General features: G+C 41.5%; 1 protein-coding gene across 1 annotated transcript; it reads right to left on the bottom strand.

The window, feature by feature from the left end:
- Positions 1 to 10048: 10048 nt before the first annotated feature.
- On the bottom strand, positions 10049 to 13188 carry LOC307255430 (neuromedin-U receptor 1-like; the record flags this gene model as incomplete). Its single annotated transcript, XM_080034112.1, has 3 exons — positions 10049 to 10557; positions 11113 to 11343; positions 12501 to 13188. The coding sequence occupies 3 exons, from the start codon at positions 13186 to 13188 to the stop codon at positions 10049 to 10051; spliced, it is 1428 nt and encodes a 475-aa protein (XP_079890238.1).
- Positions 13189 to 13417: the final 229 nt, after the last annotated feature.

A 13417-nucleotide genomic window follows, 5' to 3' on the forward strand; every position in this document is an offset into this window, starting at 1 on the left:
CACTGCAATACCAATAGTTCGCTTTTACAAGAGCAACACATCCTCACTGACTCAAAGATGAAATAGTAATCTGTACACTACTTTGTTGGCGGACAACAACAAAAGGCTGTCTTGCTTTGTCGAAGCACAGTGACGGAAAACTTGAACTTGAAGTCGCAGCTTTGTAGAGACTAGAGTGAAGTGACATGTCGGCTATTTTTAGCAAATGCCATGATTATTCAGATGATATTTGGACACTTAGGGTTTCACAGAGATTCAACAATAAATTAAGATTACTCACGGAATATTAGGTCAGCTGTCTTTGATTTGATTATACTGATCAAGTGACTCGTAAAGGCTGACGCTGCTTGTCACTTGAAAGCTGTTCATAGCCTTGTTTGACATTCACCAGAGGTAGCAACTTACAAAGTTCAGGGACAAATTGCTAAAAAGGATGCACCCAGTCATCGTAGGAAATAACATACGACACCCTGTTCAGTGTCTAGGGGGACCATCAACACCTTAGCAGTTTTTTAATCCTGATATTTGAATTTATTTGCGCAAGAACCCAATAGTGTACTATGAGATCATATAATATCAGATTACATTATTAAAATGGACTTTTTGGTAAAACTGAAACCGTGTGCCTGCTAGCATGATCCTTTCACACATGCACTGTTACTAAAAGTGACCCGAGTGAGCTGTATGTTTGAACACAAATGCCAGGGTTGTTCAACCCTGACTTTACCCGGGCTTTACCCAGGTGGCCCCCTAGGGTCAGGGGCGGGGGGCAGTGGCGTCTCCAGGAAATTGACTGTGGTGGCCAAGGTGGGCCACCGAGCTGGAGTGGGGTGGCCCGCACACCTGAATGAATAGCATGTGATATGCTGTACAACCAATTCAAAGATGATTTATAATCCCAAATGCCCAAATCATGTTAGTATGTTATGTTTGTCAGATTTTTTTGTGTTTTTAACATGTAATCTAAGCATTCTGGTGCATTCTGGCGAAGAGAATAAAGAAAAAAGTCAACATTTATTTCAGTTCAGATGAATAGTTAAATTAGCATGACAACATAACTTGCTAGCAGCCAGATGCCTAACAACTGGACAGAGGGATGGATGACCACTAGCTTTTGACCAAATATCTTGTTAAAAAAATAAACCTTTATTTATGAAATTCTGCCCTTACTAAGAACATGTTACACTTGCTAACTCCAAACTTTTATTTTTTTGTTCAGATTTCAAAAATCTGCTGGGGCATGTGCCCATACACGTGCAAGGGTGGCATGCGTGTCACAAGCACACTTATGCTGTTTTCAAGACCTTTGCTGACCAGAGACCAGTTCTAGTGGCCATAGTCCTCCTACCATTAATTTAGTTCTTGAAAATTGCAAACTGATCTCATATCAGTGGATTTGACTGTTTGTGTGATGAACGTGGCAACTCCCTATCAAAAAAAAGTTAAAGTTAAGAGAAAAAATTAATACATATCATCTCTGAACTAGGCTACATATCAGGAAAAAAAATATATATATAAAAAAAAAAAGAGAGAATCGCCACTGGCAGCGGGATGGGCGTAACATATTTGAATGTGATCCACCCCCACAATTGCCTACTGTGTGCTGCATCTGTGGCATGGTAGTTCCCAAAAATTCTCCCGGTTAGATTCTCTGGATAATTTCCAGAGTTTATGTGAGAAAGGAGCTCACGATTGCGATCAGACAGCTCTGCTCGAGGCTGTCTGATGATGGCGATAATGAAGAGACTGAAGTAGATGAAAAGATGAAGGATAAATAGGGCTAACGCAGACACTTACTAAAAAGCCCAAACCCCAAGAATTAGCACACAATGGGTCTAAATGAAGGAAGAGACCAAAAGAACCGAAAGATGGATCCAAAGATCAAACATTTAAAAATATTTGAATAACGCATGGAAACCAATTCAACAGCAGTAAAAGTGAAAATAGGAGGACATTGCTGGTGATCTGCTGGAAGAAAACAACAGATGAAGATACTGCCCAGTGCTCAGCCTGAAAAGAAAGGGCAGCACCCCCATCAGATTAAATGAGGCCTCGAGCGCAGATGAAAGTCAAGCAACATTTATAAAGGCTTGGAACATACGGAACCATTAACCATTTCAGACTGATATTCAATTTGCTTTATTATCGAGACTTAATTCATATCAATAGCTTTGTGTTATTCGTTCATTTTCATGAGAAATCTGATACCATTGAACATTCATTAGGGGCTAAGCAGCAAGGCTGCAAATAGGCCTACCTTTTGTTCTTCCCAGTATTATTATTATGAGTATTATTATGCAAGGAATGGGTTACATCTGTTGCAATTGAGCACTGATGCAATATAAAAGTAAAAAAGTCTTCCCAAAAGAATTAATTGCGCCCTCAATAGTGGATAAGAACAATTCCTTAAGGTACCAATGCACTTTACAGTATGGGCCTTTCTTGTTGTATTAGTTCATTTCAGGGAAAGAGATATGTGTCTCCCAACTTAGACTGTGCTTTGCTGTGCTAATTAGCTGAAACCACTCAGAGTGTTCACAGGGAATAAAGACAGTGCAGTGTAAATGTTATACAACCACACTCTTGCTGGTATGAGAGGAAAAGTCAGGCGATTGGAAAAAAATCATAGGGTTATATTATATTCACTGTGGAGCACAAGTATTTCTACACAATTACATGGCCAATAAATCTAATATTTCAGTTTCTCCCTCAAGACTTTGCAGGTGTGTAAGAGTCTTTTTAGCATGAGCAAGAGCATCAGACTTATAACCATAAGGAAGATGCAATTCCTACAGAAATCCTGTGTGATGGGATTATCTTTTGTGAAATAGCTTGTGTGTAAATTGCATTTTGGTGCTAATCTCACTCTCCGTCATAACGAGGAAAATTCGAAACCTTTGAAGAATATAATCAATGTTATGTTGGTATCCTTTTTTTCCTTTTCCCCTTTCATTTACCAATATTAAATATCTCCGGGTCACCTTTTAGCTTGCACCGATATTCTCCGTAGCACATTTTCCTGCAAAAATGTGAGCTTGTTGTGCCAGTTACCCAACTGAATAAGGTAGTGGCGCAACGTTGACAGATACGTAGGTCGGTATGCGGTAGCCTACGAGCAAATTACAGGAGGAAGGGAGAGAGAATGCCTTCAGTTTGTGTTTTGTATATTATTATTATGTGGGCCAGGGGCCTCATTTATAAAGCTTTGCGTGGGATTCACGTGGAAGCTGGCGTACGGAAGAAATGTAGGATGTACGTGCGAACAAAAATATTCGGATTTATAAAACAGTGCGCACTCACGTCCTACGCCTGTTTCCCTTTGTAAATCACAATCAACTCTAAATGTGGCGCAGCCTTTGCGGGCTTCACGTACCGCCCATATTTACCCATACATAGTCATCGACACGCCCGAATTAATATCATTTACTGAGTGCATGAAGGCGGTAGTGGCAATCGCCGACTGAAAGGGAAATGGAAAAATAAACTCCACACGGTGTGGATCACTGCGGTCACCCCGAAGTACCCGTTGGAGAAGTGGCGAACAGGGAAAATATAGTTTGGTGGCAGTGTGAGCGTAAAGGCGATAGAGTGCAGCCTGTGGCGATCTCTGTGAACGCTGTGGCCGAAATAAAAAGAAGTGATCCGACATAAAAGTGGACGCAAACAAGTGCATATCCTCACACAACAGTGTTTGTGCCACGAGCGGGTGGCACTGAGACCCCCCATGAGATACAGATTCGGAGAATTCATCCCGGGGCAGTGACGGGCGGCGGAGGGTTAATAATAAACTTCACAGTCCCTTTCAAAACACAATTGCGACGTGCTTAAACACAAAGAAAAACACATAGATAAAACGGACTAAAAGCCGTGAAAAAATCACAGTAGCCTATGTGATGTACAGTAGGCTTATCATTAGTGTATGAAAAGGTGCACTCCTGTCTGCCTGACTGAGGCATCGAGAACAGCGTCAGTATAAAAGTAATAGGCTGTATTCCACCTCAATATTATCAGAATTAATTCCACAACATGCAGATAGGTTATTCTTTAATAACTGCAGAGCTTATTCGAACGTTGCTATTTTGTTTTTATTTGCACTCATATGTCTCCGTTTGTAGGCTATTTAAGATCCTAATTCGTTTTGTTTTTGTTGGTATCACTCCATGGAAAAATCCGTGGAGGCATTTGTTCATTAGTTGTAAGAATGGCTTCATCCGTTTTGCAAAGGAACTCCCAATATATGATAGACCTACATGGCTTATAATAGGCCTATCTGGATAAATTTTACACAAACACATTCGTTCTCGCACTTCATACATGTGCCGACGGAGTCGCCGTTTCTCCTTTCTCCACTTTCTGTGCGTACGCATGGGTCAGAGTTTGCGTGGAGGACCGCACATCTCCCGTCAAGTTTGGTTTTTATAAATCCCAATATTTGCTTAGAAATTGGCGTGCGCCCTCTTCTGGGCGTACGCAACGTTTATAAATGAGGCCCCGGGGGCCTCATTTATAAAGCTTTGCGTGGGATTCACGTGGAAGCTGGCGTACGGAAGAAATGTAGGATGTACGTGCGAACAAAAATATTCGGATTTATAAAACAGTGCGCACTCACGTCCTACGCCTGTTTCCCTTTATAAATCACAATCTACTCTAAATGTGGCGCAGCCTTTGCGGGCTTCACGTACCGCCCATATTTACCCATACATAGTCATCGACACGCCCGAATTAATATCATTTACTGAGTGCATGAAGGCGGTAGTGGCAATCGCCGACTGAAAGGGAAATGGAAAAATAAACTCCACACGGTGTGGATCACTGCGGTCACCCCGAAGTACCCGTTGGAGAAGTGGCGAACAGGGAAAATATAGTTTGGTGGCAGTGTGAGCGTAAAGGCGATAGAGTGCAGCCTGTGGCGATCTCTGTGAACGCTGTGGCCGAAATAAAAAGAAGTGATCCGACATAAAAGTGGACGCAAACAAGTGCATATCCTCACACAACAGTGTTTGTGCCACGAGCGGGGGGCACTGAGACCCCCCATGAGATACAGATTCGGAGAATTCATCCCGGGGCAGTGACGGGCGGCGGAGGGTTAATAATAAACTTCACAGTCCCTTTCAAAACACAATTGCGACGTGCTTAAACACAAAGAAAAACACATAGATAAAACGGACTAAAAGCCGTGAAAAAATCACAGTAGCCTATGTGATGTACAGTAGGCTTATCATTAGTGTATGAAAAGGTGCACTCCTGTCTGCCTGACTGAGGCATCGAGAACAGCGTCAGTGTAAAAGTAATAGGCTGTATTCCACCTCAATATTATCAGAATTAATTCCACAACATGCAGATAGGTTATTCTTTAATAACTGCAGAGCTTATTCGAACGTTGCTATTTTGTTTTTATTTGCACTCATATGTCTCCGTTTGTAGGCTATTTAAGATCCTAATTCGTTTTGTTTTTGTTGGTATCACTCCATGGAAAAATCCGTGGAGGCATTTGTTCATTAGTTGTAAGAATGGCTTCATCCGTTTTGCAAAGGAACTCCCAATATATGATAGACCTACATGGCTTATAATAGGCCTATCTGGATACATTTTACACAAACACATTCGTTCTCGCACTTCATACATGTGCCGACGGAGTCGCCGTTTCTCCTTTCTCCACTTTCTGTGCGTACGCATGGGTCAGAGTTTGCGTGGAGGACCGCACATCTCCCGTCAAGTTTGGTTTTTATAAATCCCAATATTTGCTTAGAAATTGGCGTGCGCCCTCTTCTGGGCGTACGCAACGTTTATAAATGAGGCCCCAGGTCTCTTTACAAGAAAATATATTCTACTCATGTCCACGTTCACCCTCTGCATCTGTGGACAAGGCATTAGTATTCAGACTTTATTTTTCCAATTACATTCCATCCATTCATTCTCTACACCAACTTACCCTGTTCAGGGTCACTGTAGGAAGTACGCACTTCACACCGTGTCACTGCATTGTACTCTCTATGTTGAGGGTTTTTAATTAACCTTACAGGCACGTCTTGGACACACATGCACACTGAAAGAACATGTCAAACCTTACAGAAATAACCAGAGTTATCGTAGATTTATTCCCGCTGGGGCAAAAGTGGCAAACAGCGATATAATGTACTATTCTTTTCTTAAAGATGATATTTTGGCATTTTTCGTGCTTTATAAGATAGGATATTGAAGGTTGAAAGGAAGCAGACAAAAGAGGGAGAAGACATGCAGCAAGGAGTACAAAACCACTGATATTAAGCCGAAAAACTTAAATTAGTTAATCCCCCCTAAAAATATATATATATAACTGGGCACCACATTGACTCTTGTTTCAAAATGTGGGATTTTAAGGTTTTCACCGTCTAAAAGTTGCACCAGCTCTGATCAACTCTTTGAGAAAATAGTCATGATGAAACATATTTGGGTTGATTTGTGCTTTAATTTCACAGAACCCTTATACTGTTCCTATTATTACTATTCTGGTTGAACGATATTGTCTGCTTCATACATCATCATATCCGAATACCACGGATGGCAGTAATAACCTCATCCTTTAAAGAATAACATTGCTTTGGTGATACTGTGATGTGGCCTTTTAAACAAGTCTATTTGCAGAGATTGTGGGCAAATCAGTGTATTTTTGTGTTATGGTGATGGCAGTTGCGGGAATGTTGCTGTCCATGACTGAAGGTGTGGCACACAAACAAGGGATTGGTCAGTATCCATCAGTTATAGCTCATCTTTGGCTTCTTTCCTCCCCCTGATTATTAGTTCATTTCTTTCCCCATATTATTGATCTGGTGACAACATCTTCCCCCGTACAGCCTCTACCCCTCATTGTCATCATCTCCATTTGTACACATTTTTATTTAACCTTTATTTATACTCGATATTTCATTGAGGGGTGACCCTCATTTACAATGATGTTGAGAAACAAAAAACTAAAATACGAACACAATATACAATACAAATACACAACAAGCTGGTAAAGAGAAACATCCCAGACAGAGATGTAGAGTGACTAGGAACAGAATTAAGTTGGTAAGTACAACATAGTCTAATTAAAACAGTTACAGCCAGAGTTTGGCAGATTCAAGACAGCATGTTTAAATTCGCTAAAGGATATCATGGTATTCATTTTAATTTGTTGCTGTAAGCTGTTCCAGGAGTCAGGGGCACTGAAGCTAAAAGCTGTCTTTCCCAGCTCAGACCGGGCTTGTGGAACATGAAGCATAAGCATGTCAGTGGAGCAGGTCTGATAAAGCCCATCTAAAATTTGCAGCATTTCTGTTAAATAACGGGGAAGCTTCCCGGTCAAGGCTTTTTAAATAAAAATGTGCCTATGTGCATCACGTCTTGCTTTAAAAGAGGACCAGCCAACCTTTTCATATAAAAGACAATGGTGTGTGTCATAAGCATCTCCTGTGATGAATCTTAAAGCAGAGTGAAAAACAGAGTCTAGGAGTAAGACATCAATGTGATGCATGCCGATAAACCACATCACCGTAATCAAGGACAGACATGAAAACTGCCTCAATAATCCTTTTCCTACTAAATAAAGGGAAGGAGGTTTTGTTCCTATAAAAATAGCCAATTTTTGTCGTAGTCGAAAAACAAGATTTTTTTATATGAAAATTAAAAGTGAGTTTATCATCTAACCAGATGCTGAGATATTTGTACTCTGTGACTATTTCAATTAAAAATCCATTCTTTGTAAAAATATTAAAATCATTAAAATTTGTAGTTCTTGCTCTGGAGAAACACATACATTTGGTTTTGTCTGTATTAAGAACAAGCCTGAGGTCCACTAGACAGTCCTGCAGGGTGTTAAAAGAGCTTTGAAGGTTCTGAATAGATTGGCGCACCGAATCATAAATGCAATACAGCACTGTGTCGTCAGCATACAAATGGGCGTGACAGTTTTTTAGCAATGAAACAATGTTATTTATATAAATTGTGAAAAGAACTGGTCCTAAAATTGAGCCCTGTGGGACACCATTTGTAACAGTTAAAAACTCAGATTGGCATCTTCCGAGTTTAACTGACTGCTGTCAGAGAGATAGTCCCTTAACCAGCTACATGCAGAATGATCAAAGCCAATTTCATGCAGCCTCTGCAAATGGTGGTCAACAGTATCAAAGGCCTTTGAAAGATCAGTGCTGCACAGTGCTTTTTCTTGTCTAAGGCTATAACTATGTTGTTTATAACCAAAGTCACAGCAGAGACAGATCCCAAGGTCAAAGACACTAGCTGAGACTATTTTATTTATTTTATTTGATAAGATTAAATCGATTAAAGTTGATTTTGCTGGGTTTTTTGGGTTGGGTCTTGTGGGCTGAGTTATTAATTGTGTAAGATTAACGTTGCTACAGATTTCTTTGAAAGATTCAGAGGTACCAGAAAGCCAGTCAACATTAAAATCACCCATCACAAATACCTCTCTATTTACATAACAGGAGAGCATATGTGCTAGATCGTTTAAGGAGCTAGTAACAGCTGAAGGGGGCCTGTATACACCAATTACAACAATACAATCATTTGATGATAAAGATAATTCTAGCGCGATACGATAAATTCAAAACAATTTGGAACAGAGACAGCATGTAAAATTATTACAGAATAACAGGATTGAAATTTGTTTTTCCAGTGTGTGTGTCACCCATAGTTGAGATGAGGCAGGTGAGTAGAAAGGTTTGGTGTGGCTCCTGGTAGACCTGGTTACTCATAAATAACATGTATTGTCTGAGCAGCACTTTATCCATGCTGGTAACACACAAGCCATTTCTCGGTTGCCCCGTAGTAGCCCGAACATGAAAAGTGTTTCCCAGTCAAACCAGTAATGAGAACAATACCTCTATTGGTAGGTCTTATGTCCAAAATCAGGTCATGGAAACACATGTATTCTGCAATATGTCAAGGGTACACACAAAGAAAAATATGCACGCTTACATTAAAAAGCAGATACTATTGCATCAGATCATGCGCATTAATAAAATACCTTATAAATATTCACATGCTCTTTATACAGGCAATGTCTTGAATGCAATTTGCAATATGTTCAAGCAAATTAATACACAAAACAACAAAAACATTTACATGTAACACATCAAACCTGGCAGAAACCTTTTCTAAATTCATAAAAGTAATTGTAAAGATTTAAACAATATATACAATAACTTATATTGTACTCTGATGAGTTGTACGAATATTAATCAATAACAATTAGAGAAACGTGTGGAAATGTTGCCTTTGAAATAATTATGCTTCAGTATATAGCTGAAATAATTGTAAAGTAAATGACTAATCTGCTTTGTCCCTGGTCATAAATACCACAGAATAGATAGTCCATCTTGTATTTTTCCCCATCTTCTCTCTGTTGACTTTCATTTTCACCTCCGGTTCCTTTCAAGACAAATGCTTTTGCTTTTTAAACAGGAGCCGTGTGTGTGTTATCATTCTTGGCCGTGAAAGCCTGTTAAAGTTGGCACTTGGCGCTGTACAATAGTAAATGAGCAAGCCTGGAAATGTTATGCATAACATTATACAATATTGTTTACACAATAAATTCATTCTCCCGATAACAAATAGAAATGCTTTGGAGACAGCTAATGGCATTTCCAATGCATAAAATGCCGTTGTACCATTTATATGATAATTCCATTGTTCAACCGAAACATTACCTCAAACGAGTCGATCTCATCACCTTTTGCTTCATCCAGTGGAATGTTTTGTTGGTCCTTTCTTAAAATGGAATTTGAGTTCCTGTTGATATTTTTGCAGTCTGGAAGGGTTCCAGATACAGTTGCAGAATGTGCAGCATTTAAGTATGTTTACTTTTCTCTAAGTACGTCTCTTAAGGCTTGTCACGTAGCCTTTGGTCACATGGTTCTGTCCATACAGGACAACGACATTCCCTGCAACTTAACGATAATATCTTTCCATTCGTGGTGAAGACCTTCCCATCTGAAGTTCAAATGGGCTACATACTGTATATGTACAGACGAGGGACAATGTAAAGGAAAAGCAAACACAAAGTCTCCTAACAAGGTGTCGTTGGGCTATCACAATCCTCTGGCACATCTTCAGCGCTCCTTGGCATATACTCTTCATTTCTTTGAGTTCTACAGAGGAGCTCATTCTCTTTATGAGTTGCATTTCTCTCCTCATGTATGACATTTTCCTTGAGCTTGTCACCCATCTGTCTAGTAGGAAGTTCCTGGACATCCTTTGGCCCAGCGGTCCCTTTCACACTGTTGGACATTTTGTCTCTCAAGGTGCTGCGTTGGGTCATCTGTAAGCTGGAGTGTTGTCGGGGCCAGCTTTTGGAATAGCAAGTGATGTGACTGAACATTTCTCTGAACCTGGTGGACATGAGGCTGTAGAGGATGGGATTGATGGCAGAGCTCAGGTAGAAGCAGACTCCAGAGATGATGTGGACCAGCTCGAAGACCTGGTGGTGCTGTGTGGACCAGGTCTCAATGAAGCTCCACATCAAGCGGTCCACATGGAAGGGAGCCCAGCAAAGGCAAAAGACAACCACCAGCACACCTGGACAGGCCAGATGGACAGTGTAAAGGTCAATGGTACTCAACTGGGCAGATAGATTGACAACAGGCAAACAGAAGCTTTCACACAAATACATACTGTATACACCCATGATATTCCTAGACATGTTGAAATCACTTTATTCATTGACGACAGGCAACCTGACAATACTATTGCTTCTCCTTTTGAAGCAATAGTGCATAACTTCTGTTGCCCCCATTAGGAATTCTGAGGAATTACAACAACACTGACTCACCAAATCTACATGAGGTAAGCCTTTTGGTGATCGTACATGGACTTTAATCCTTCTTTTGTATGCCTAGGTTCTTTATTCTCAGTAGAATCAACAACTGAAACACTTCTTGGGTTTTTTTCTGAGAGCCTGCCCGAAAGTCTGTGGGCGACACCAGTTTGTAAACGCTGCCATACTGACCTAATAGGCTTAATCAACTTTTTGTCAGGTAATTTGGCAATGTATAGCCGCCATTCATTCATATTAAAAAGTTAAGCACTACCTAGCTTTAAGCAGCATAGAGAAAAAAACTAGACAACACCTACACAGCATTTTGGTGACTTGCAGGTTACGTTTTCTTAGCTTCTGCTTGTTGGACTTAGAAAGACTTGCAGGTCCATAGCACCTGTTGTCTATCAGGGTCAACTCCTTGTCATTGTGCAACTGCAAGCCAATGAGCAGGTAGAGAATGCTAATGATCAGCATGGGGAGCAGGAAGAAGAGCACAGTGGAAATCAGGATGATCCGGTTGTATATCCAGGTTGGCTTCACCACATCTGTGAATTGAAATGTAACAGGGGGGGAGTAGATTTGTGAGAATGACCCTGATCCCAGGTACACCATGGGAATTATAGCTTAATAGACCACTACAAAACCTCTTAGCTCTTTTAGGCCTCACTGACAGAACAGGTAAAGGGGTGGCACTGTCAGTCAATTGGTCGGAGCACCATTTTGGTCCCACCTAAAATAAGTCAACAACTATTAAATGGATTGCCATTGAATTTTATAAAGAGTTTTATACAATTTTATATATCATGGTCCCCAGAGGTTGAGTTCACTGACTTTTGTGGTCCTGTGACTTTAGAAGGGGATCACATTGGCAGGCTGTGATTTGTTGTATTTAATACAATTATAGATCATCTTAGAATTTGGTTCAGATATTCATGGTGCTCCAGAAGATGAAATTTCCACTTACCCAGTAGGTATTTCAACATCTATATTCAATATATATATACAATGTACTATAGACATCTATGGCTACCCTAATGACTGAAGTTGTCTCTTGACTTTTCCTGTTGTATCACCTTCATGTTGGCAACTGCAATTTTGAGTGAAATGTATCAACAACTATTGGATGGACAGATATTTTTTTTGTTTATCATCGAATACTTGCTAAATTAATCCTCAACTGCAATTTGAGTTAAGTGCAATTACAAAAAGTAAACATTCCAACACACTAAACAAAGTTTCTTACCATTGGCATGTTAGCATTGTCATTGTTAAGGTGCGAACACACTGCACTCCGCTGCGCGGCGAGTTTACATACAAAGTCAATGTATTTCACGCGGCGCCGCGCGAATGGGCGGCCGGCGGCGAGCGGTTCACGCGGCGCGGCCGCCGCAGGGGTTGAGAACATTGAACTTTTTGCCGCCGTTAGCACCGGTTTGCTTGGGTAAAGCACCATCAGCACAGCAGACTGGTCCCCTCAGCACCAGTTAGCACCAGCACCAGCATATCCCCCATGGCATATCCCCAGAGTAGAGAAGGCTACTCGGTCGGGCGGCGGGCGGCGGACACAATATGACCCAATATGATCACGCGGCGCGGAACCCTGCGATTCACGCGGCCAACCGCCGCGCCGCGGAGTGCAGTGTGTTCGCACCTTTAGTCTCTAAAAATCATTTAGGATAATTTTTTTCAATTCCATACGTACTGCAGATCACTGATCGAGGAAACTGTCGCCCAAACTTTGGAGGTAGCATCTCGATCCCGTGCAGACTGGTGTTGGGCACAGCACACAACATGGACATCACCCACAGCACCAAGATGACCCTCTTGACATGGGCACGTGTGGTTAAGTGCCTGACCTTGAGCGGGTGCACCACGGCCACGTAGCGCTCCACGCTCAGCGCTGTCACGTTGAGGATGGAGGCGAAGATGACGGTCTCAAAGAGGAAGGTTTTAAAGTAGCAGCCGCCCTCCCCGAGCAGGAAAGGGTAGTTCTGCCACAAATCATAGATCTCTAGCGGCATGCCCAGCAGCAGCACCAGCAGGTCAGACACGGCCAGGCTCAGCAGGTAGTAGTTGGTGGGCGTCTGCATCACCCTGTAGTGGCAAATGACCGTACAAGTCAGAGCATTGCCCAGGACCCCCACCAAGAAGATGACGATGTAGATGAGACAGATGGGAAGGAATTTTGGGGACCTCGAAAACCCCAGAAAACTGGCCATGTAGTCCGCCTCACTCAAGCACAGGTCAGCCATCTCTTGTTCTGTAGCGTTAGCCAACACCCAGCTGATATTCATCCCACACAACACGGCAGCCTCGGGACACCCCGGCTCGATGAAATCTGTGGTACCATTTGTGAGAAGGGCGGCAAGGGAGCAGTTCGGCTCCGGCATGTTGAATTGTCAAGAAGGCTAGTCGGCTTCTAAACCTAATGGAATGAATAAAGAAGAGAGCATTTGAATTTTAAAGGCGCACTCAGTCGATTTTGACAAACTTAGTTCTGTTTAATCATTACGAGAAGTACTACTCGGTCTGTAAAAACAGTTGTTTAAGGTTTTTTATAGCTCTGGAGGGAGCTCACGGTAAGCTTAGCTTGAGGCTTGTTTTTGAGCAGTTTAAAAC

This window comes from Ammodytes marinus (assembly GCF_949987685.1).
Source record: "Ammodytes marinus genome assembly, chromosome: 9".
In the NCBI taxonomy this organism is placed as follows: Eukaryota; Metazoa; Chordata; class Actinopteri; order Uranoscopiformes; family Ammodytidae; genus Ammodytes; species Ammodytes marinus.